A 25,573-nucleotide genomic window follows, 5' to 3' on the forward strand; every position below is an offset into this window, starting at 1 on the left:
GGCCCACCTACTTGCTACTTAGTCATAACATCTTCATTGTCGTGATGTCAAGTCCAATATCGATCGAGTATGGTAAGACACAGAAAGGTGTGAGATATCAAGGTGGGCCCGGTGGTGGGCGGGGTTGTATTGGTATGGAGCCAGTGGTGGAGTGCAGGATGGCACAATTGTGGAGGCAGGCAAGTTGGTTGCACACCCGGCTTGGTGACCCTTAAAAGTGACACCGGCATGGCTCAAAAATGTCCACCCTAGGTTAATGTTTTGGGCGAAAATGAAATTGGCACATTTGTGTGTGGCCTTTAAAAACAAAAACAAAAACCTCAAACTTCTCCCTAGGCTGCCTGCCATAAAACTTTTAAAAAGAATTGCATAATATATTTTAGCTGAAAGCCCTCGTCAAGGTCCACGGTCAGCTCATTGGCTCTTCCTTCGAGGAAGACTTCATCCATCGACTCTCATGTCCCAATCACGTTGGAAGAGGATGGATTGCTTTGTTGGCTACTGGTTGTACGATCACGGGTCACTATCGTGCTAGAAAATGATGGAGGTACGTTTTCTTGTCGCCATCACTGCCTCCTGCGGGACCCTCAACATCCGTGAAAATGCCTCGGGTTGGCATTTCCACAAAGGAAAGTTGGCTTGCGGTAGCTGCTACCGCTGCTCGCCATTTTCGTTTTTGAAAATGCCTCCCCACGAGAACGAATCTCTAGCTGCAACGACTGAGTTCTTCCTCTTTACAATCGAGCCTAGTGAGTGCACGTTGGTTAGCCTAATGGCTACTAGGGGGGAAGCTTGGGGGGGAAGGAAGTGTGCAAAAAATGGATAAACAGGGTGTGGAAGGTTCTTAAAAGGCCAAGGGAAACCCCTGTTGTGGGGTGTGTAGAGGAGCCACAGTTGTTGCGACGATCTTCTTCCTCGCTCAAACTTTTGAAGCTCTGTGTCCGCCATAGCCAACCTTCAAAGCTGGCCATCGCCATAGCCATGACCTCTCCTCCTCCTCCTCCTCCTCCATAGCCACCACCACCACCTTCCCTGCCCTTCCTCCATGGACGACTCCTCCCTCTCCCTCCAGCTTCAACAAGCTTGGCTCCTCACCCAACTCCACAAACTCCCCCCCCTTCCTCCTCCTCCCTCTGACCCCCCCCTCAGCTCCCCTTCTTCCCTCGATAGCTCCCCCGTCTCCTGGCCTGACCTCCACTCCGACCTCTCTTCCCTCTCCGACTCCTTCGGTTTCCCCCTTGACGCCTCTTCCTCCGACCCTTGGGCTTCCGGCTCCGCTTCTTGGTTGCCTGCCGCCGCTGGAGTTCCTCCTGCTCCTGATGATGATGTCCTCATGGATCCCGTCCTTGACTTCATCAATGATATGCTCATGGACGAGCAGATGGAAGACCGTAAGTGCATGCACCAGGAGTGCACCGCTTACCAGGCCATCGCTAATGGCTTCTACGAGATTCTGGGCGAGGAGTCCCCCTGCACAGATCCGAGCTCTAGCCCCGCAGGGAACGAGCTAGGGGATGACTATAGCTGGATCGATGAAATCTTGGTAGCAGACCCCATGGCTGCACAAGAAGGTGCGGCATCTGTTGCGTCGTCGTCTTCGCTCCTTGAGTCGACCAGTACTAGTAGCTCCGAACAAGATTTCAAGCCTTGGTCCGTCGATTCTCCTTCATCTGCGTTCTCTCATTTCTCTCCACAGTCTGCACTTTCTGCTCTAGATCCGCGAGTGAGCATCGTGCCCAGTCAGAGGTACTCCAACACTCCTCTCCTAAATGGTTCACCGGGGTCATTTTTGCACGATGCTAGTATTCCAGCTCTGCAGAATATACAATTCCCCGATGTTATGCTAGCTTCGGGAAATTCTTTGCCTCGCAATGAACAGGACGCGAAGTTCAGGAGGGTGAGATCTGAGGAGCTTGAGTACAACTCAAGCCTGCACCCGCTTGCGATGAATGGAAGTATGAGCGACAACGGCGGATTCAAGCGGGCTACTTCTGACAAGGTTCTTGACAAGAGGAGACCCACCCAGGAAGAGGTTCGGAGTTTCCATGGTAGTAATGGTCATGCTAACGGTAGCTCCTCCGTTCATCTGAATGGGGGTAATATCGTGGGCTTTCAAGGATCTCTCGTGAAGAAAGGGCAAGGGAGTAACGATTTTCAGTCTTCGAATGCTGACGATAAGATCTCCTTTGTGCAAAATGAAAATTTGAATGCGGAAAAATGTGCGAAGTTCTACGGGGAATGGATGCCGAGCGCCAAGTGTTTATCCAAGAAAACGGAAGCGAACAGCAATGGGTCAGGCGCAAAGCGATCAGAGCGGCCTGAAGCAGTGGATCTGAGAGCTTTGTTGGTGAGCTGTGCGCAAGCTGTTGCGGGTACTGACCTGAGGAAAGCGAACGACTTGGTGCAAGAAATCCGGCAGCACGCGTCTCCCCATGGTAGTGCGGCGCAGAGGTTGGCTCATTACTTCACTGAAGGATTGGTTGCTCGCCTTTCTGGTACAGGGCCGCGTTTGTATACAGCCATGTCCAACAACAGGCCCTCTGCAGCTAAGATGCTCAAGGCATACCATTTGATGGTTCAGGTATGCCCCTATGTGAGGCTTTCGCATTACTTTGCTAACCAAAGCATTTTGAAAGCTGCTGAGGGTGCTTCCCGGCTCCACATCGTGGACTATGGCATCTTGTATGGTGTTCAGTGGCCTTGCCTTATTAGTGCCCTTGCTGAGCGCAAAGGCGGCCCCCCCTTCCTTCGCATCACTGGTATAGAATTTCCTCAACCTGGGCTCAATCCTGCTGAGAGAGTTGAGGAGACAGGCCACCGTTTGGCAGAGTATGCTAGGACTTATAATGTTCCTTTTGAGTACCAAGCCATTGCCAGAAAATGGGAGGATGTGGAGCCTGCGTCCTTGCACCTGAAACAGGGGGAAGTTCTAGTTGTGAATTGCATTCACAGGCTCCGTCATCTCATGGATGAGACTGTCTTGAGTTCCAGTCCTCGAAGGAAGGTGCTCAACAGGATGCGGACCATGAATCCCGATATTGTTACCATAGCCGTGATGAATGCAGGATTTAATGCACCTTTCTTCGTCTCACGCTTCAGGGAGGCTCTGTACCATTTCTCAAGCAAGTTTGATATGATTGAGACGACAGTACTAGACAATGACAATCAGGATAGGCTCATGATTGAGAGGGAGTGCATGGGCAGGGATATCCTGAATATTGTGGCTTGTGAGGGCCCGGAGAGGGTGGAGAGGCCAGAGACGTACAGGCAGTGGCAGGCACGCTTTCAGAGAGCTGGTTTTGAGCTTCTCCCTCTGAATCAGGCAATAGTTTCGAAGGCTCGGTCTCTTGTCAAGGCCTGCTATCACAAGGACTATGGTGTTGATGATGATTCCAAGTGGATGCTGGCCGCATGGAAGGGTCGGATTGTAGAAGCTCTCTGTGCATGGAAACCATCTGCATCTGCCTCTGTCAACTGAGAAAAAGTCACTGACCATGTACAGGACCGATGTCTAACAAGGGAGAAAATTCTGGGCTCAGGGGTATGATGCTCGCATTCTCTTGTACCCTAGCTTCTCATTAGTTAAGGAGCTACACAGTTTTGCAAATTCACGACCCTAGAGTTAAACAATCTTCTGTTGTTAGGCTATGGAGCTTCCTTCACCTGTGTAGGCAGAAGTCACTTTTGGCAAGGGGAAAAAATCTGGGCTCAGCTTTTGTAACCTGTTGTACATCAGCTGTCGAGCTAGACAGTCTTGCCTTTTGATGGTCGTTCTTGAATTGACTCCTCCCACAAGTCATCTCATGAAAGGATATGGAGCTTCAACAGTGCAGGCAAAAAGGGTGACCTTAGATGCTGCCATTAGCTATTCTGATCTGGTCATTTCTTTTGGTAAGGCTAAATGAAGGTGCCCATTGAGCGATCTCGCTGTTCATTATAGCTAGTATCATGGACATTTCAAGCAAGTTGTTTGTCCTGCTTGCATCACACTTGCAGCACAAGTATTGTGGGCAGTGCAGACAATTAGTTGCTTCTTTTTTGTGTGTAAGCCCCTCGTGAAGTCTTTCTATGTAAGAGTTCATCATTGCCCTTGAGATGCAATCCATAGTGTTTTCCCTGAACTATGAAGGTGTGAAATATATACACTCTGTCTCTTTGCGAGTGTCGGTTGTATTACATAGTCCTTCCTCAGAACAAAAACTTTATACATATAATGCTGCGTTTCACGTGACATGGCATGGCCTTCTTAAGGGTAGTCGCTCTGTGCATAGCTAAAGGATGAGGACATGTGTTATTTCTTGTTCTGAATGAGCCATGAATGTATTAGAAATACGTTCCTCTATGGAGGGGGTATTTTGGGGTAAAATTGTTAGTAGGCATGATCTTGGTCTGGGGGGAAAGAATTTGTTTTAGAGGTGCATTTTGTTAACATTGCCAGTTTACCTAAAACAATAGTAACTGTCATGCTAATTTGAAAGGCTGGTGAATTAGTTCAACCAAGTTTTTAAGGATGCCTTTAGAGTTGAAGTTTATATCTCTTGGGAAACAGATCGGCCTCTTCCTCTATGGGAAATTTGGAGTTGTGCTGTAAAAACTTGCTCGTTGCTTTGATTCTCACTGGAACTTCCTCAGCGAATCTGCTCCTATATCATCATGTTAGACATAATCGCTGGCTTTTATGTATAATCATAGCAGTTTCAAATTGATAATGTTCTTTGACAAATAGTTTAGGGAAATCTGAACCATTCTGTTGTTAGCCAACTTTGTGACAATGGCTCCAAGCTCCATGCTTCTGTTGGGCTCCTCTTGTCTTGAACTATCAAGATGATCAACATCAAGTACTTTGCATATAGAAAGCACAGTGATGGGGTAAGTCGAGAAACTCAGAGTTTTGGTGGTTACAAAATTCACCATATTGTGTCCGCATGGAACTCAATCTTGATCGTGTGGCTGTAAGCGCATTGCAATCAGACATGTAGAAGAGGTGATAGTGGTTGCACGGCCTTGATACTTGTGGTACTTTTGCCATCTACTATAACGACCAATTTGCACCGAAAACTCCAAACGTGTCTCCTCATTGAACTCTTCACATCGACGCCTTCCTTTGTTGCCAATACTTGAGGGATGTGCATTCACAAATCACGGTGATACCTTTCGCTATGTCGTCTGAAGTCTAGGCCTTCTGGCCCTGCTGATATGCCACTTACGGTGGCTTATTATAGGGTTATCTATCAAGTTTTCCCAATACGTGTTTCTCATCAAGTGATGCCTTTACCATGCGGGTGTTACACACTAGTATGCGCACACACTAGTTTCTACGATGTATATTCCTATAACTTGTAGAATGTTTGTTGCTTCACGTGATGTGGTGTTTGATAATGAGAAAGTAAAGCAAGAAATATGTCATCATGATTACGTGATGGGGTGTTTGTTGCTTCACACATGATGTGCTATCTGATGATGAGAAAGTAAAGCAAGAAACATGCCATCACGGTTATGAGGAACTAGATAGTAGAAAAAGCCAACAATCTATTAAGGACAATTTCAAAGATGAAGAATTATTGATTACACACTACGTAGCATGAGTAGGACCAATCGACGGAATGGGAGAGTGACTTTTAGGCAAGCTAATTCTTATCTAGAGAGTGCATCACCTAGTCAATGCCAAAGTGAGAAAAAGGATTTATGGATGAGGCAGAAGACATTGTTAAGGACATGAAACCTAGAAAACATCAAGCCATGTGTTACGTGACAGAGGAAGGCATATTTCTAAGTCAAACTAGGTACACAGACTCTATGCTAAAGCTTTTTTGCGGAAGGCATATTTCTAAGTCAAACTACGCACATAGACTCTATGTTAGAGCATTTTAGAGAGCTAGGTGTTACACATCTTAGTACATCTATTGATACTAGACACAATATGTACAAGTTGGAAAGTGCTCCATTCTCAGGTCCGACATTATATCTGACAAACGGTTGGACAAAATAGGCTTCAATGCCCATGATTGTTATTCATTTCATCAACAACTCTATAAAACATATCATCCCTTCAAACCATTTCATGTAGGTCCCTTTTTCAATCAAAGTAAAGCATCTTTGATCTAGTCTATTTGGTGCTTATAGGTGCTTTTGAGATATTTGCCAATGGAAACAAGACATCGCAACAAAGAGGGGTGTGTGTGTGCGCGCGCAATGGGTGCACCTATGTTAGTGTGCATGCACATGCACGTGCATGAGTGTCCATGTGTGTTCATATTTTGGCATTGCCTTGATTGTTTTGATTTCCTATTTATGCTTCAACAACGACTTGCAGCTCATTTTCCTATAGATAATTTTGGCAAGGTATTCTACATCTTCAGTATTCATCCTGTTAGGCAAGGATTTGATCTTTTTATTCATTGGGTTCGTTTTTGGCACTATGGACTCTATGGAAGGACCGTAATCATCAAGTTTTTGGTGACCCTGCCCTATCTAAGTATCATTTCTTCCGTGCCTCTTGAAGGCAATCTCATTCTTCAACTACCTACATGGAGTCTAGATTATCATGCTTTTTTGTCCTATAATGAGATCTTTGGCTATTGTGACTACTTGTCCCCTCTTTTTTGGGGGACAGTTTCATAGTTTCTTGTAATATAATACAATTGGGTTTCACCCAAAAAAAAGTGTGTGGGTCAATGTTAGCTTGGGTGTAGCCATTTTTGGTGAGGTTCTGGGCTTTTTTTGTATATAGCTATCTTACCTGACCCATAACTTATGCATTGCTCAACGGAATTCGACAAACTTGGTTTTCAAGTTGTAGTACATATTTAAACTTGAACACGAGACCAAAAAAATATGGAATGAGACTATTGCAGCATTATAAGTGCTATGTTGCATGTGAAGCACACATCTTGAAGAGTACATGATATAACAATTTATTCAAAAACATCAAATTTTTATTTTGCACATACATGTAACCAAGTCATCATTCAAAAGTATATAGCTTTCCTACATTGTAGTAGTTTCGTAGGAACAATGCCACGGTGTCAAATGACACCTCTACTAGAAGGGACCTTTGAGTTGCTCTACGGCACAACATAATTATACCTAGTCCTTGGAAGCAAGCGACCTTGAATCAAGCAACAAACCCGTTTGCACATTGTCCTATCATCACTACACCTTCTCAAGAATTTCTTAGAAGCTTCTCCAAAATTCAAAAATAGGTTGGGGGTGGGCAGTATAGGGGGAGGCTAGAAAGGGCCACGTTTCACACCACTAGCTTTGTGAAGGTGACATGTGTAGAGAGAGAGAGAGTCCAGTTCTGAAGAGAGAACAACATAAATTATATATAGTATAGATTTAGCATGGGGAGTTAGTTCTAGAGGGAAGTTTTCCTTTTCTAAGCCTAGGTTAACCCATGTGTCATAATTATAAGCATTAATCTTTATGAAAATCCAATGGTTTGAATTGTAAGTCTTCTCTAATTTATTATTGGATAAGAAAGCAAAGGAAGAAGGAAAAGCAAGATATTACTTCCATGATCTCGACTTGATGATTGTTGAGGAAGATTGCTAGAATCATCCTTGTCGCAAAAAGAACGTGCAGAGGTTCTTGATTATGGGATTACCAAGATCTTGTGTCAATTATCAAATACTGCTACAACCTCTCTCTCACGTGTTGAACCTTCCATTGTAGATCCTGATTCATGAACAACGGAACATATAGAGGAGGCAAGGTCCAGACACTCAAAAGTATACACTTGCTTTGTAGACTTTTGGAAGGCCTTCAACACTATCCTTTGGCCTATTTGTGTCTTGAAGCATTTTAGGCCACATTGTACATGCTTGGGAGCAACTGGTATATCCAATTTTATTGATGTATATTGCCGGACAATGGAAACCACAGTGGTTGAAAATTTCACTACCCCTATGTACTTTCTAATTTTTAGACCTCCTACCCTGCAAGTCTTTGAATATTAAAGTACATCCAACCTCCTGCCACCTTGCAACTTGCACCTTGCAGACATGACCTTGTTCTTTTGATTTGGCATTACTTCTTTACTTGTGTAAGTTGTCTTCTATTCTTTGCTCACCTCACAAGCTACTTGGTCTTTGTTCTAGTGGGTCTATTCTGGCAGTTCACGGATCATCACCATGACATCAATGGTAAGATGCAACTCATCATGGCTTACACAAGAAGCAGATAAGGCTCGGAGATAGGAAAGATGAAAAGCATGGTCAAGGCACAAGAAACAAATTATGGGGTGAGGAAAGATATGGAATGGTATCGATGCAACGTTTGTAAAGGGAGAAATAACAAGAAGGAAGAAGACCCCTTGTAGAGAGTTGCAGAGAGTAGCAAGAAGGGGTTGCAGATGGACACATTTGATCATTGCCATGGTTGGAGTGAAGAACATGAGCTATGGTCTCACAATTGGTGGGAGCATTCGAGGCAACAACATCAAGCCATTCAGATGAATACTAGTCTTGAGTCTTCGCAAGCTTGCACCCTAAAATTCATAGTGTGACAACCCTACCAACACCTTGGGAGATGTAAGAAGGCCATGATACAATGCTTTCTAACTTGAAAAATGGTCTATAGAAAGTGAAAGGGGTGCACAGCTTGTTAGATATGCTCAATGCCCCACCCTCCTGGTAACCACAAGTGGTCGAGGTGCTCAAGTTGTAAGGCCCCCATATGAGGAGAAGCCATGTGTGAGCCTGGGACACTGGATGGTCCTGACTTGCATGTCAGATGAGGTCTATCAAACAATGAGACCGTTGATGGTAGAAAAGTGAGTGTGGGAGCTCCTTATTCTTGTTAGGGCCCAGGGGCCAACAATCCCCTTTGTGGGGGTTCGAGGGCGAGAGCCCTCGAGGCGATGGTATAGGGAATATTCCTTGAATATTCCATGGACGACTAGTCGATTCCATTGACTAGGTTGACTGGTCGACTTCACCGACTAGGTTGACTGGTCGGTTCGACCGACTACGTTGATCCGACTATCGCCCTCATAGCTATAAAGAGGCGACCTCCCCAATCCATTGTATCAGATCAGATCTTCCAGCAGAGATCTTCCAGCTAGTAGCTCTTCACCTAGTATTTGTCTAGATCGCCATCTAAGCTCCACTGTGGGAGCACACGCGTGGATGGAGCCATCATCTGTACTATATCAGTATTGAAGGAAAAGTGTATTCCTCTCCAGTTTGCTGTGTACTCTCTATTCTTTGTTCAGTTTCTGTTCTGCTGCGCCGTGTAATTTAACATGGTATCAGAGCCCAAGCAGCTCAACAGGAAGTGGCTCAAGTTCAGCAGCTGCTAATGCACCAATAATCCACGCATTGAGGATTCGCCCACCAGCCTTCACTGAAGGCAAGTTAGATGGTACGAACTACACTCCATGGAAGTTTAAAATTATTGCTATTCTGAATTCATATGAGCTTCTAGAGACAATACTGAGGATTGACCTAGAACCACAAGGAACCCCGAACCCAGCAAATCCGAGGAGTACGATACCTCCTAATGCCAACCTTCTACGAGCTTGGAAATATAGGAACGCAGATGCTCTGTGTGCCCTGGTTACAAGTACTATTGATAGTATTTCGACCTTGATTCAGCATACATCTAAGGTAACTGTGGCCTGGAACATATTGAAGAGTCAGTATGAGACGTAGAAGCAGACAAGGATCCAAAACCTAGAGAATCAAAAACCTGCGTGACCAGATGGCTGGTGTTGGGATACAAAAGACTAGCGAAGAGCTAGCTCAACGGTGTCTCTGGATATGTTCCCCAAGGTTTGATGGACTAGTAAAAGTGCTTAACACTCAGGTGAGGCCCCAACCATTGTCATTTGAGGAGTTCTGTGCTTTACTTATGGAGGAGGAATTGAGGCTTAAAGCTCGAGATGGAGGCGGCAATGGGGATGCTACATTCTCTACCACTACGAAAGGCAAAGGTGGTTCCTCCACCAAAGGTGAGTCCTCTACTAGTGACAAAAAGAAGAAGGGTGGCAAGAAGTTTCAGGGAGAATGCTTCTACTGCAAGAAGAATGGCCATGTGATTGCAGATTGCCGGGTCAAGAAAGAAGATGAAAAGAATGGTATTTTGAAGAAGGTAGAGAAGGGGAAAGAGACAGCTAACACAACAGAAGTAGAGTTGGATCTATTTCTGGCCATTGAGGAAGAGTGTTCCTCAGTTCAAGAAGCTTCAACCACTGATTCTTGGGTGTTGGATAGTGGTGCCTTCCATCACATGACCTGCAAGAAGGGTCTATATTGTTCCATGCAGCCTCTACAGGAACCCATCACCGTGACAGTTGGTAATAATGCAAAATGCCCTGTTGAGGGTACAAGTACAGTTTCATTTGTTTCTATAAATGGAGACGTTAAGAAACTATCTAATGTGCTGTATGTTCCACAAATCAAGAGAAATTTATGGTCTACTATCCAACAGAGCAAAATGGAGCAGATATCTTCACCAAGGCACTCGGGAAGGATCAGCTTCAAGGTCATCTTCAGAGACTCAGCATTGGGTAAGGAAGGTAGTTCACCTACGAGTGGACATTGAGGGGCGGTGTTAGATATGCTCAATGCCCCACCCTCTTAGTAACCACCAGTGGTCCAAGGTGCTCGAGTTGTAAGGCCCTCATATGAGGAGAAGTCATGTGTGAGCCCGAGACACTGGATGGATCCTGACTTGCATGTTAGATGAGGTCTATCAATGAGACCGTTGAATATTCCATGGACGACTAGTCGGTTCCACCGACTAGGTTGACTGGTCGGCTTCACTGACTAGGTTGACTGGTCGGTTCCACTGACTATGTTGATCCGACTACTGCCCTCATAGCTATAAAGAGGCGACCTCCCCAGTCCATTGTACTAGATCAGATCTTCCAACAAAGATCTTCCAACTAGTAGCTCTTCACCTAGTATCTGTCTACATCGCCATCTAAGCTCCATTGTGGGAGCACATGGGTGGACGGAGCCATCATCTGTACTATATTAGTATTGAAGGAAAAGTTTGTTCCTCTCCAGTTTGATGTGTACTCTCTACTCTTTGTTCAGTTTCTGTTCCACTACGCCATGTAATTTAACACAGCTTAGATCACATAGCTACAAAGAGGGTGACATTAGCTATGTTGGTATCCCTTGAAATAAAGAAGAAATGTCTTGGGCACACAACATTGAAGATGTTGTCAATTGTAATGACTAATGTGACTCCAACGATTAGATGCAGAGTGAAAGTAATGCACGATCCTCTCGATCTAAGAAGCCTATGGGCTTCAACATAATACAAGAAAAGGAGAGATAGCCTAAGTGTGGAAGTCTGATAGAGTAACAACATTGTGGCACAAGAATACAAGAGTTTCTCCAAATAAGGACATCAACGAAAAGAAAATGGGACACAAGAAGTGGAATGAGCACATAGTACACATGCTTGATACAACACGGGACAATGATTACCTAAACCAGCCCAACAGTTGTTTACGATTGAGTTTTGGAAAAGTTAAATTGTTTAATTTCTAAAATGGGCTAGCTTGGACTTAATATGAGTGTCCTAAACCAACCCAATGGTTGGAACATCATGTAGTATATCATCGTGATGGTTCAGTTATATGATTTTCCTAAACGAGCATGGTTGAGCAAAAATTAACGTCAATACATTCTGTAATAGAAATAAACAACAATATATTGTTTTTGTCTAATTGATGACCAGCCCGATGGTTGAAATGAGTGTGTGTGTGTGTGCGTGTGTGTGTGTTTCTTAAAGAGAAATGCACAAAAAAGAGTGGAGTTGAATATGGATAAAGGTAGCACATCAATCCCTTGAATTTTGAACAAATTTTGCATGACCATGCACACTTTTATTGGAGTAACTAACAGCACATGGACTCACATGTGGAATCAACACAAACTACTCTACAAAAGTTGTTGAATATGTCATGTCTCAATAAAGAACTGCAAGGGTCTTTTTCTCAAGGAATGTTATGTGTTAACAAACACCCTATTAGGGTGCTTGAAAATGCCTTATCATGTGTAACATAGTATCTTTGAACATAAACATTTCATGATGGTGTTTATAAATGCCTAATCAACTAACTAGCATTAATATAAATTGGTTGCAATTAATAAAAATTAACTAGTTTTAATTACATTAGATCATATGATAACAAACTAGTATGAAATAATATTAATTGATTAGTCTTGAAAGTATGCAACTACCATTCATTTTTTAAAATAATAGATAATTACTTATAATTATTCTACTTAGCAACAGCTATTTTTATATCAATAAAATAACACAAGCTAGTATATAATTAGAAACACTCATTAAATTCCATGATGGAGTAGTTAGTTAGCTATACTCATTAAATATTAATTAGAAATTAAGTAGTAGTTAGTTATTCTAATTAGCTATCATCACTAATTGGTACTAATCTCTTTAATTTTTATAGTTGATAGAATAACTTTGTGGAAATAGCATGATTGTGCCCAAATACCATGATCATAATACCTCATAAGGTATAATAGTGTTGAGATGTCTAGCATGAAGCCCATGAGTATTATGATGTTTTTAAAAAATTACTCTTAGGGTGTTACAAAAACCTCAACATGTGTAACATAGTATCTTTGTACATAAACATTCATTAAGATATTCAAATAAGAAAGTATAAGCAAACAAGCCATTTTTTCTCTATGTATCTTAACTTTTGTATAAACTATTGGAAATATTCACCTCTTGAAGATTACGAGGTGTGTGAAAAAAGCCCCAAAAGCATGAAAAGTATAGAAATTAGAAGCAATTTCTCTCTTTTTACCTTATGAAATACTGAATGCATTCACTTCTTGTAGACTATGAGGTGTGTGAATGCATTCAGTATTTCAAAATAACTTTGTGGAAATAGCATGATTGTGCCCAAATACCATGATCATAATACCTCATAAAGTATAATAGTGTTGAGATGTCTAGCATGAAGCCTGTGAGTATTATGATGTTTTAAAAAAATTACTCTTAGGGTGTTACAAAAACCTCAACATGTATAACATAGTATCTTTATACATAAACATTCATTAAGATATTTAAATAAGAAAGTAGAAGCAAACAAGCCATTTTTTCTCTATGTATCTTAACTTTTGTAGAAACTATTGGAAATATTCACCTCTTGAAGATTATGAGGTGTGTGGAAAAAGCCCCAAAAACATGAAAAGTATAGAAATTAGAAGCAATTTCTCTCTATTTACCTGATGAAATACTGAATGCATTCACTTCTTGTAGACTATGAGGTATGTGAATGGTTTGCAAAGAAAAAACTTAGAAAAAATCTCAAAGACATGCAAAGTACGGAAAATGTAAACATACATATTCCCTTTATGTCTTTGTCTCTTTGTTTAGCCTTATAAGATGGAACAATAGTATGACATGTGCAAGCAAGTGTGTTGAGAGCTTGGGGTAATGAGGGAGGAAGCAAGTGCGCAAATAGCAAAAGTTGGTTGAAAATGATAGGCAAAACGGCATATTTAGCTTTCTTTCCACTAAAGCGTCACAATAAACGTCAAAAGCCTGCTAAACAAATGTTCGAATAAGCATTCAAAAAGTATTGAAGTAGATTAGAGTTAGCTTTTTAATTGTTATTTTGATGTTGTATATGGCCTTTTTAATGTTTATTTTGCCTCTATCGCCTTCTATTTTTTACACTTTTATCAACGCTAATATGTACATTTTGTTATTAAAATCAACCTACATGTCCACTTGCATTCTAAATTATAAGTACTACTTTTTGGGACTCAAGGGAATGTCCACCTTAGATACTACCTCTTAAGGGAATATCTACTTCTAGTACACTACCAAATTTGGTTTTATTTGGATTTGTAGAGACGTGTATTTTAATAGATATCATCATTTTTAAATCATAACCCTGTCATTCAAATGTTCTTATTGAATTTGCTTTGCAGGTTACTTTAGACATTGCTTCCAAAAGGAAATACCATCCCATCATTGAGAAATTAGGTAAAGAAAGTTTTGAGTGCATTGGAAATGAAGTATAACTCAATTCGTGGATGTTATAATGATTGCATCCTTTCGTACGGTACATAGGAGCACACTAGAGTTTTCCCAAATCATGGTGAATCATGCTATATGCAAGACACTGAAGATTTGGAGGTACCTAAGACGGTTTTATGACACATGCTAATCCTAGCACGCATAAAACATATTCCTCAATGTGCATCATTGGCTCAAATTATGGACTAGGATGCCCAAAACCATGGAATATTTAGGATTTAAGATGATAGAAAGTCATGGAGACAAGGAGATGCATATAGGGTTCATCCAAGATTTAGTAATCTTGAGGAGTCTAATATTAATCTAGCCATGAAGGTTGGGGTTTGTTTGCAACTTTAGATGGATCCGGCATCTCAATACCTCCACTCAGCATGAGCCAACTCTCCATATTTTATAGTCTTCCTTATTGGAAGAATTTGAAATTCACCTATCTTTTAGATTCAAGGATTGACACCAACTATTGTAGGTTTCAATATTCTTGGATTTGAATCTATGTTGGATTCATAATTCTTAATATTAACTATAGTATTCCTGTATGATAGTATGTACTCCCAATTTCTTTAAAAGGCTATTTAACTAAAGATGTTGGAAATGCCATCAATAAATTAAGTGCTTGTGTGAGGTATGATGCCAAAACTATGAGAGTATAATAATATCCATGTGGAGGATTCTTTCCTCTTGTAGTAGCTAATCCATTTCTTTTGAACATAGGTGGATATCCTCAAAGGAATAAAAAATATTCGATTGAGTTGATGACCTTCCCAGTCTATTTAATTGATAAGGCATTCCCAATGACTGTTATGGATATCCAATTGCATTTAATCATGACTTAGTGGAAGTTGCTTATGAAAGGAGTGTTCATAGTCAATGGATGTTCTTTTGGAAAGAATCATGAAGGTATTGAAAGGGTGTAAGACACAAGAAGAAGGAAAAAAGGATAGCATGGTAGAATGATGGCTGGTGTGAGAGTTAATATTTTATGTCAACAAGTTTATCCTACAATTGAGCTCATCCATGCCAATGATAGAGATTATCCAAGGGCATTTGGGAGAGATTGCATAAGGGAAGGGGAAGAAAACAAATATGAGTATGTACTTTGAATTGAAAGTCAACACCTTTTGTTTGTACTATTGTAGAGAAATGGAGAAAGGTATCGAAAGACATGAGGAGACCCTAGACCCTAGTCCATTTGTAATTGCTTTTAATCTAAGATTTAACTTCTCTCCCTAATATTAAGACCCACCTAGGGCCTAGACTCAATGGTCCAGGGTCCCTATGCTCAGAAGGTCCTAGTGGTCCCAAGGCCTAGCCTAAGTGGTCCTTGGTCCCTATTTTCACAAGACAATGGACTAGATGGGACTGCTCCTAGGGTATAAGTACTTGAACTCTCTTAAGAAAGGGGTGGTTTTGGTCATTTTTTCTTTTTCATGCATTTGTGCATGTTGTATTATGTTACATGATGATGCATGTTGTATCGTGTTGTATGCATGCAATCCTAACTCTGTGAACAAAACGAAACAAAACATGCACGTAATCTATATCATGTTGCATGCATGCATTCTTCATTATGTTGTAGGCATTGTTGCATGCATACATTCTTCATCATGTTGCATGTGTGCTTCATGTTACTTGTATGGATTCTGCATTGTGTTGCATGCATACATTCTTCATCATGTTGCATGTGTGCATTGGTGAGTATCCCCTCCTCCCTTCTTCCTCCATGCAAACATAGCCTTCATGAACACTATCAAGGCCCATATCAAACCCCCCCTTCCCCTGCCCAGTGCATGCATTCTCCATCATGTTGCATGCATCTATTTTGCATCATGTTGCCAATGCATGCATTCTCCATCATATTGCATGCATGCATTTTGTATCATGTTGCATGCATGCATGCTACATTCATAATAAGTGAAATGTAATTGTAATATATTGTACATCTATCATATTGCACGATCACGTTGCATCATGTTGGACTATCATGTAGCATCGTCATGCATCATATCATGTTGCATCATCATGTTGCATCTTGTCATGTATCATCATCACGCATCACATCATGTTGCATCATAATGCATCATATCATCATCATGTTGCATCATATCCTATGATGTTGCATGCACTTGTATTAAATGTTACATGTATTTGAATTGTGAGGTGTTACATGTTCCGTGACTTGATATCAAAATTTTCCATGTGCTTGAATTTATGCATGTAGAATAGCTTGCCTACATCTACACTTCACATATATGACTATAGATATGCCTAACCCTACCTTCACACAGTACATTTAAAATGTTAGGAGAAGAGTCACATGATGATGACAAAGACAAAAGATCAAGTAAGAGACCATTGACATAAGAGGAGGACCAAAAGCATCCTCATGAAATACATGCTTGCTTTGAGTGCCTATAAAGGATTGAATGCACCTCTCAATGCTTGCTAGACACTATTCAATGAACCTCATAGTGGGTACATCCTATTGGCTGGAAGGACATCAAGAGCCTGGCATCCAAGGATGATGTAATATCTAGTTGGCCACTAGATGTAGAAAGGCAATTTGAAGCAAAGGGTGAAGGCACTTGACTCTAGGTTCTTAGCTAGGTGAGAAGCATGGAAGATCGAAGATCATTTATTGTCAACACAGAGGTTCAAGCTTGAACACATGGCATATGGATTGAATTATATCGAAATAACATCACCAAGAAAAATCCTCTGTATTTTGCAAAGATGTAATATATGCAGTTTGACAAAGGACTCCTAGTAGACTTCTCCTCATACACCCATAACCTCATTAGGTGCAATGACACAAGCGACGCTCTCAAATGCATTGGCACGAGCATAAGAGACAATAAAAGAGAACATGGAGCATTTTGTGATGAATCTTTAGATTGTTTTGAGGAGATTTAGAGCTTGCAAAGTACAATGATAGATGAAGATGCACGAAACGCTATCATGGCTCCACAAGCAGACTTATGAAGCTTAACCAAACTGAATGTGCACTTAAGGCAAAAGTGCATGGAGTATATAGCATCGTTCAAACCAACAATACCTAGTGGAGGTGCTTCCAAAGGGCAAATCAAGATGCAATCCTATGTCGTATTTGTTAGACCATTTTTTATGCATCCAGTGATATATCATACCATAGATTGCAAGCATAGATTTCACTTTATATTTCACCATCCGATCAAGTAGGTTGTTGCTAATTTGTCTTTGTGAGTGTGCACCATCATTGTATATGGTTTTCAACATTGGACATTTGATGCCCTTGCAATAGCTAGGGTGCAAACTGAATATATATATATATATATATATATATATATATGAATATATGCCATCTATATATTTTTTGAGGAATTGCATACTCATGAGGGATTTAAACTTAAAATTTTGTACATTTAAATATATACCATGTATATATTTTTTAAGGAATTAGCATAATCATGATTCATGAAAATTGAAAATATTTGAATATTTGAATATATGTTGGATCCATATAATTATTTGAGGGATTATCGTAATGTGTATTGACTCTTGAGTTCTTAAAACCAAAATGTCCATTTAATGTATTCCAAGTTCAATATAACACGTTGATCAACTCTTTATTAATTGGTATGAATGCTTTATGCTCACTAACTGAACATTCTCTGATGCGCCCCAAGCTAAGTTCCTTTTGGACCAAGAATACCATAACTACAATGATCAAGTATCCCAACTACAAACAGAAGTGGAAGAGCACATCCAAGAGGCAAGCAGATGTTCTAATGCAAGAATGGACATGCAGGCTCAACTCCTCCCTCCACTCTTTCCAGTCAAAGAAGAACCTGTAGACTAGAGTACCTCAACTGGCTACTGTTTCTCAGTTATTTATCCTCTATGCACAGGACATTACTACTAAATGCTACTACCTTGAAGGATGTCATATTAGCAGCCTTCTGTTGGATCCTTCTGTTAACTACAGAACACTCTCTCTCTCTTGGTTTGTCAAGGAATCAACTGCAGTCCACATTTTGAGGCTTAGCCTCTTTTTAAGGTTATATTACTGGTTTTGCTTTCTCTTACTACCAGAAAGAGGCCATTTTGTATGCAAACATCCCTCTGTAGAGGGGAACTTTTTGTCAATTTTTGACAACATTGTACAAATCATATGATCAGAATATAATCAAATTTTATTTGCCCCAAAAAAATAATAAAGTGAGAACGAGGCACTGCGAAGCCAAAATGTGAGGATGCAATAGTTGGAGGAGTAGGTTGCAATTTTAGAAGCCTAGGTGCAGGTGGCAAAATCTCACTCAGAGGCCACACAACAGTTGCATGGGGAGTACATTGTGGGTATTGATGACGAACTATTGCAACGCCATACTACCGATGCTGAATATTTGCAAGCTTTCCCTGTGACACACTAAGTGTCAACATGGAGTAGATGGATTTTCTTCTTGTGGCTTTGCAAGGAGATGTGCAAGCAGTGGGATCGACGTATCGCATGTTTGTGAGAGGCAATCGTTTCATCAACATGTTTGGCTATTGTTCCACACCAACACCAACCAGATGCAGATGGTGATGTGGATGTCGATGCAGGGTCAGTAACCAAAGTGGTCCTCTCATGCAGTCAGCTGATGGATTCTAGTGCTTCAATAGATGGGAGTGGTGATGCAGACGAGGGAAAGGGTGTGGTCAAGGAATCAGCACCTATTGAAGAAGATTGGCATGCAAAGTATGAAGAGTTGGCTCAAGACATTGTGGAAGGCGTTGCTTGCTCAGGCGAGACAGTACAAGTTTTGAAGTGACAAAGGCATTCCCTGTGTTTTTGGTTAGAGTTGTGTGCCCACTCCTTCAGCATATCTCTACCTCCTTGCCCTCCTTGGTGGAATGAAGCAGATCGATTTTTTCAAAAGTTTTATAATAAGCATACTCATTTTCTTGGTTTGCCTGATCCTCCTTATGAGCCGATTGTCATTGAGTGCCCAGCTACACAAGAGGATCACTGGGAACAACAACTATCGTGGGGGTGCATTCATTGAAGAGGTGCCTCCTCTTGAGTAGTGGCCTGAACATCAGCCAGTGGAAATGTCCAAACCGCATCCATTATAATGGTTGATGGATATGGAATCTCAGAACGGAGATTACAGATGTGGCTACAGAAGAGACAGCTAGAGACTACTACAGTGGCAGGAGAAGCTGAGCCTACAAAAGTGGTTGAGACCGGAGTTGAGCAAATGAAGTTGTGTGGGACCAAGCAAAGTTAGTGCGCACTTGTAGTTAGGTTTGAGTTTGGATGATGAGTAAGAGTCCGTAGCGGTGGTTTTTGGGTAGCCTTATAGTTTGAACAGCACCCGGGCTATTGAGATATGGTGCCATAAGCACATAGATTAAAGGCTAAGGTATGTGCTAAGGAAAGAATTAAAGTAGCCACCATAGGATGTGGACTACATGATGTGGGGATGTGGATCAAGGATATCCACAAGGAGAGAGGTGGATCAGAGGATCCCACATGTGTTGACTATTTAAAAGGCACTCTCTATATAAAAGGCCTATCATGTATTATTGAGTAGAGAGAAATGCACACTCATTCAAGATTCTATTTATGAGTCCAAGCTAATCTATCTTGGAACCTAATTGACTTGAGGTACATGTCATGAGCACTCTCTTCATCATGTTTCCACATAGGTTCCATCCACCTTAGAGCACTCCATAGATCTTGAGGTACGCATGTTTTGTCATGGTATTAGAGCTTTGCTCTAGTCATCTAGATCAACTATAGGCATGCCTTAGGAGTGCATGAGTTCTCCTAGGTTAGTTTTAGTTTTAGATCAAGAGTGTTGTTCTTGAGCGTTCTTTGTATGAGAAATTCATGAGTGAGGTTCTTAGAGAGTCTTGGCATATTTTTCTTTAGAGTTCCTTCTTCATTCTTATGTGAGGTCTCTTTGAAAGATTTTCCTAAGGTTCTATAAGGGAAATTTGTTTCTAGCCCCTCCTCTGCCTCTTAATAGGTAGCATGACTATTTCTTCTCCATTGCAACAACTAGGAGCTTCAAAAGAAAGAAGAAACCACATGAATAGCCTTGAACGGTGATCAATTAGCTACAAAGGAAGCTCAGTGCAGTGAAGCTTAGGAGTGTAGTTTGTAGCATCCATGCACTCCAACGCAGGTGTAAGGAGCTCGAGTAGCATGAGTGTATGTTGTAGTACCTAAAAAGGCCAAAGCTTACATGATCTACCCATAGCAAGCGGTTCTCACACAACAAAAGCTCGCAACTCAACATCTACAACTACAACTTCATCTCCAATGATGAGCTCATGAAGCGGCCTCTTCAAACACCTTCGTAGTGCTCAAGCGACTTTAACGCAGTTCTAAAATGCAACAGCACTTCTCTACATGATAGCCTACGAGCAAGCCTCAACCAACCTCTCCAACTCAAAGTCCATTGAGTTGCCTACCTAGCTAAGGCTTCATCTCTAGAAGTCTGATGGAGTGTTGCTGGTGTTGAAGGATGAAGTGCTATTGGGCTGCCTATTTGGCACTACAGGTCAGAGCTCTCTGCTAATAGCAACTCTGGCCTCTCCATAGCACCCTTCATCTTGCTCCACAGACCAACCAAGAGCACAGACTGACCAGGCAGCATATGAGCGGCTCATATGGCTTCAACTAGACTACTGGACTGTGCCCCTTGAACGGTGCCTCTACAGCCCATCTACCTTCTAGAATGCTAGACAAACCTTAAGCCCATGGCTGCAGCAGCGGCTGCTCCCAATGACACACTCAGCTTCAAAGCTCTTTGTCATTCAACCAAGATGACACGCTCCTAAATCACAATCCAGGACCTACAGAGCAAAAGGACTCCTACTTAGAATCCAGCGACTACCTCTAGCATTCATTGGAGCCACCTCCATGCTCTCGAGATTCCAAGGAAACTGAACTCCCAGCGCTGAAGCATGTCCAACAACTAGCCACTCCATGAAATGCCAACGCCTTGCAATAACCGGCTCTCCTAAAAACGTCAGCAATGGGAAATCGAGGACTTGCTCAAGAAACTACAAGGTTTTCCATTAGGAGTGAAAGATACTTCATTTAAAGAAATGATATTTTCAAGTATGAGCTGAAAAGAGAGAAGCACTATAGGAGGTGAGAAAAGCACAGGGGGCGACATCACTCATAGGGAAGACGGCCAGGAGAATCACTGAAGAAGCATGTGGTTCTAAGGTTCCCCAAAAATTGACACATGGCAAAGATAACCAACTAACCATGGTTCTTGTATTTAACCTTGGTTGACTATGCACAGTTAAGTTACCTCACCCTCTGCCACATCATCCGTGACACGTGTCAGGATTAGATCTAACCATGGTTAAGTTTTCTTAAACTTGGGTTAATTCAACTCAGTCAGAATATTGCCACATGGCATAGGGGCCCCTTGCCAAGCACAGTCCTGCAAGTAACATGTGAATCCATGTGCCACATCATCAAAGGCCCCTCTTCTTGTTCAAAACTTCGACAAGCCATAACTTACAATCTAGGAGGAATTTGCATGTGCTCCAAAAAGAAAAAGTCATCGTCTTTTGAAGCTCTACACGCCTGTCAAGTCAGAATCATTGTTAGTCATTAGACACTACCAATATTGAAAGAAATCAATTGGTAAGACCTTTGCAACAAATGACAAATCAAAGCATGAATGCACACATCACTATCATAAGCATGCCAAAAGCACAAGTGCATGAGATGACCATAGTACTGAACATGGCATCCACACTTAAAGCATTAAAGCACATGGAAGAACAAAGCATCATGCATCAAGCTACATCAAGAGAAGAAGCAAACGCCATTGACATGAAGCATTGAAAAGCAAAATCCTTGCCACCTTCAGCCCATACGTTTTGTAATCAAGCCTGACCACCTGAGAGTAGCTATGAAAGCACCCAGGGGAGGTATTGACATGTAAAAACCACACTTGACCACCTTATGTAGCAATGTATGCACTAAGGGGAGGTGATGGAATGTAACTCACATCTGATGACCTTGCAATAGCCAAAGGATCATGGCACCAAGGGGAGGTGTTGAGATATGGTGCCATAAGCACATAGATTAAAGGCTAAGGTATGTGCTAAGGAAAGAATTAAAGTAGCCACCATAGGATGTGGACTACATGATGTGGAGATGTGGATCAGGGATATCCACAAGGAGAGATGTGGATCAAAGGATCCCACATGTGTTGACTATTCAAAAGGCACTCTCTATATAAGAGGCCTATCATGTATTATTGAGTAGAGAGAAATGCACACTCACTCAAGATTCTGTTTATGAGTCCAAGCTAATCTATCTTGGAACCTAATTGACTTGAGGTACATGTCATGAGCACTCTCTTCATCGTGTTTCCACATAGGTTCCATCCACCTTAGAGCACTCCATAGATCCTGAAGTACGCATGTTTTGTTAGCGGGGCAACATACAATTGTTACTTATTAGTGAAGACATATTCAGAAAGAGATGCTTGTGATTTTCATGCATTCATAGTGATTTAGTTGTGATCTTCTTAAGTTGCACTTGGTTCTCTACTGAGGCTTTGTCCAAAATGACTGTTGCCCAAAAAAAAAAACACAAACACATTCTGATGTCTATAATAGTGGATGGGTATCTATTGTGGACTCGCACAGTCCACCGTGAGTGCCCTGTGTTATTGCATAACCATGCAGGTTAGTAGCAGTGATTGGGAGGGGTGTACACAGGTAGGTTAGATGCAACTGCCGATGGTTCCCCAACCGTTGTCTTGTACACATGCTATTACTAGCATTCCAACTCCATTCTTGATATCAAAGATATGCATTATGTAGTGTTATGGTGATCCATTTTCTTCCTTGTTCTCTGTGTTCTCCATAGAGATGATGCATTGTGTATTCATCTTGTGTATCCCATAGTGTCTATGTGGTATAGTGATGCTACATGTCATAAGTTTCGACACTATGAAAGAGATTGCCATGCAAGAAGCAGTACGACCAAGGAGTTCAATCCAATAGCAATCGAGGGAATTTCCATGGAAGAGGAAATCATTGCAGTGGACATTCAAGTCACAGTCATTATGCCAATGAACCTCAGGATATGTATCTTGTAGGAGAGGATTTGGAGAAGACTGATATAGTATACATTGACGTTGATTGCAATTCAAATAGGAAATGCAGTTATCAAGTTGATCAAACAGATCAAGATCCTTGGTACATCGGCAAAAGTGCATCATCTCATATGACAAAGCATCAGGAATGGTTCATAGAGATGAAACCATTAGACTCTACTGCCATTAACCTCTTTTTCAACGTTGTTCATCAACGTTTTTTTACTTATTTTGCATTGAAAATGATGTCTGTCAATATAAGCAGAGAGATAGTAAGACGTCAATATTACCATCGATATTACCATTGATATTAACATCCATATAAGCATTAAGTTCTGAAGAAAGCATTGATATAAGCCTTGATAAAAGAGTTGAAAATCTCTTTGGAAAATACACAGCATTGATAAAAGCATCGAAATTTTTGCAAGTACATTAGCATTAACTATCGAACACATTAGCATGGTGAATTTAACCCAACACTTTCCAACAATGAAATTCATTAACAAATAAAAATATATTATATAAGCTTTGCTCTAAGAGAATGAGAGAAGCATAAGCTTCTCTCATTCTCTATTTCCGCATAAGCTTATGCGGAAACTTACGCATAAGTCCTTTAATTGATCGAAGCCTCGCTGGAATCTCCATCGTCGTGAGTATGATTCTCATCCTCTCAATCATCCGTGGCTAGGTCTTGCATATCTTTAGCATGTAGATCGAGGTCCCCAAAGTCAATGTCTAATAAAGACTTTGAGGAACTGAATCTATCTTCACATTCCAAAACTCTAGTAGAAGGGTTATCGAAAGTGCTAGCTTCCAATTCATCTATTTCTTGATCTTCCATTTCATTCTCTATTTTCACATCTTGAAAGACATGTTGGCTTCTAGGTGCAACTTGAATCACAAACCACCACTGGTTGTCCACTCAATCAGGTTGAAAGACCACCTAAGAAAAAAATCCATGATATGTTCATGCAAGTTTTAATGAAGTGGAAGGACAAATAATATCCATATAAGAAAAACGCTTACTTGCTCGTAGTGCATGGGTAGCACGAATGTGTCAATAAGGTCATCCAAATTTTTTGTTGAGTCAATGGCAAAAACCCCACTTGGATCCTTTCCGTTGACACCTCTGCAAATGACTTTGAACCATTTCATATCAAATACAAATACTTGAAATTTTCTAAATTTCACTTGCAAAATATCTTGTATGATTCCAACATAATCCATTTCGCCTGCGATGAGATTCGTATTCCTCGCACTCGCTCTACTGTCTTGTGAAAAGTTGGCCATGACTCCTCGATCAAATGTGTTGTGCTTTATATCAATTTTCTCTACTTTGTAGTGATAACCATACGACCATATTGCATTGAACGAATGGTACTGTAAAGGTAATGGATTCTCCTTGTTGATATATGCAAAATTTTATAAACAAATGCAAATAAAAGCAACATGATTATATACCTTTCACAACCTCAAAAAAATTCCTCCTCCATATCTATCACAATCTCCCCTCTTCAAGTGGCATCTTTAACAGTGTCTTCTAACCAATCAATGGTGCATTTAGCAGGCCTTTCTGCTAACTCTGGGGGATACTTCTTACCTCTATTGGCCCTTCTCCATGCTTTTCTATCCTCCTCTCTTTTTGCTCTTTCTTCTTCATATCCTTTGATCCATTTCTCCACAATTGTAAAGACAAAAGGTGTTGACTTTGAGTTGCAAGGAGACGCTCATTTTCTTTTGCTTTCCCTTCCCTTGTCCAATCTCTCCCACAACCCATGGGTCATCACTATCATCCTAAAGTTGAGGCATGTCTGGCATGAGTTGTACAAGAAAAACCATAATGTAAAACATTGACTCTTGCATCAACAATCCTTCTGCCATGCTTCCCTATGGTCTAGCTTTTTTTCTTACATACCCTTTCAACACCTTCATAAACCGTTCTAAAAAAAACATCCATCATCTATGTAAAGTGCCTGCATATGCCACTTTATCGACCAAGTGCACAAGTAGATGCAATTGGATGTCCATGATACTTGTTGGAAATGCCTTTTCAATCAAACATATGGCTTCAATGGCAATAATTCTCAATTTTGAAATGGATGACTTCTTGATTTCTTTTGATGATATCATTCTGCATGGTAACCATTGGTAAGCAATGTAATTAACTTTTGCAATGAGAAGGGAAATTAGACATGCATTAGCAACCCATTGACATACCTCACAAATACAATGAGCTTATTGACGGCATTTGATGTATCTTTAGTACTACATCCCTGCAAAGCAATTGGAAGTACATACTATAGTAACAATCATGTGTTAGAGCAAAATTGAAACAAGAGTTCAAAAATGTTTCCAAATCTGCAAGTGCATGGAAATAAGGTTACCTGTATCATTTTGTGGCAATCATGTGACTTTAGAACACTTAGTTTTCCTTT

At 41.0% G+C, this 25,573-nt stretch overlaps 1 protein-coding gene across 1 annotated transcript; it reads left to right on the forward strand.

Annotated features, from left to right (window-relative positions):
• Positions 1-870: 870 nt before the first annotated feature.
• Positions 871-4,830, forward strand: LOC147898272 (scarecrow-like protein 14). The gene is made up of 2 exons (XM_087378922.1): positions 871-3,767; positions 4,727-4,830. The coding sequence occupies exon 1, from the start codon at positions 1,046-1,048 to the stop codon at positions 3,476-3,478; it is 2,433 nt and encodes an 810-aa protein (XP_087235048.1). The 5' UTR covers positions 871-1,045; the 3' UTR covers positions 3,479-3,767; positions 4,727-4,830.
• Positions 4,831-25,573: the final 20,743 nt, after the last annotated feature.

Source organism: Dipteris shenzhenensis, chromosome 9 (assembly GCF_047967505.1).
Source record: "Dipteris shenzhenensis isolate YYH24624 ecotype China chromosome 9, Dip_SZ_1.0, whole genome shotgun sequence".
Lineage (NCBI taxonomy): Eukaryota > Viridiplantae > Streptophyta > Polypodiopsida > Gleicheniales > Dipteridaceae > Dipteris > Dipteris shenzhenensis.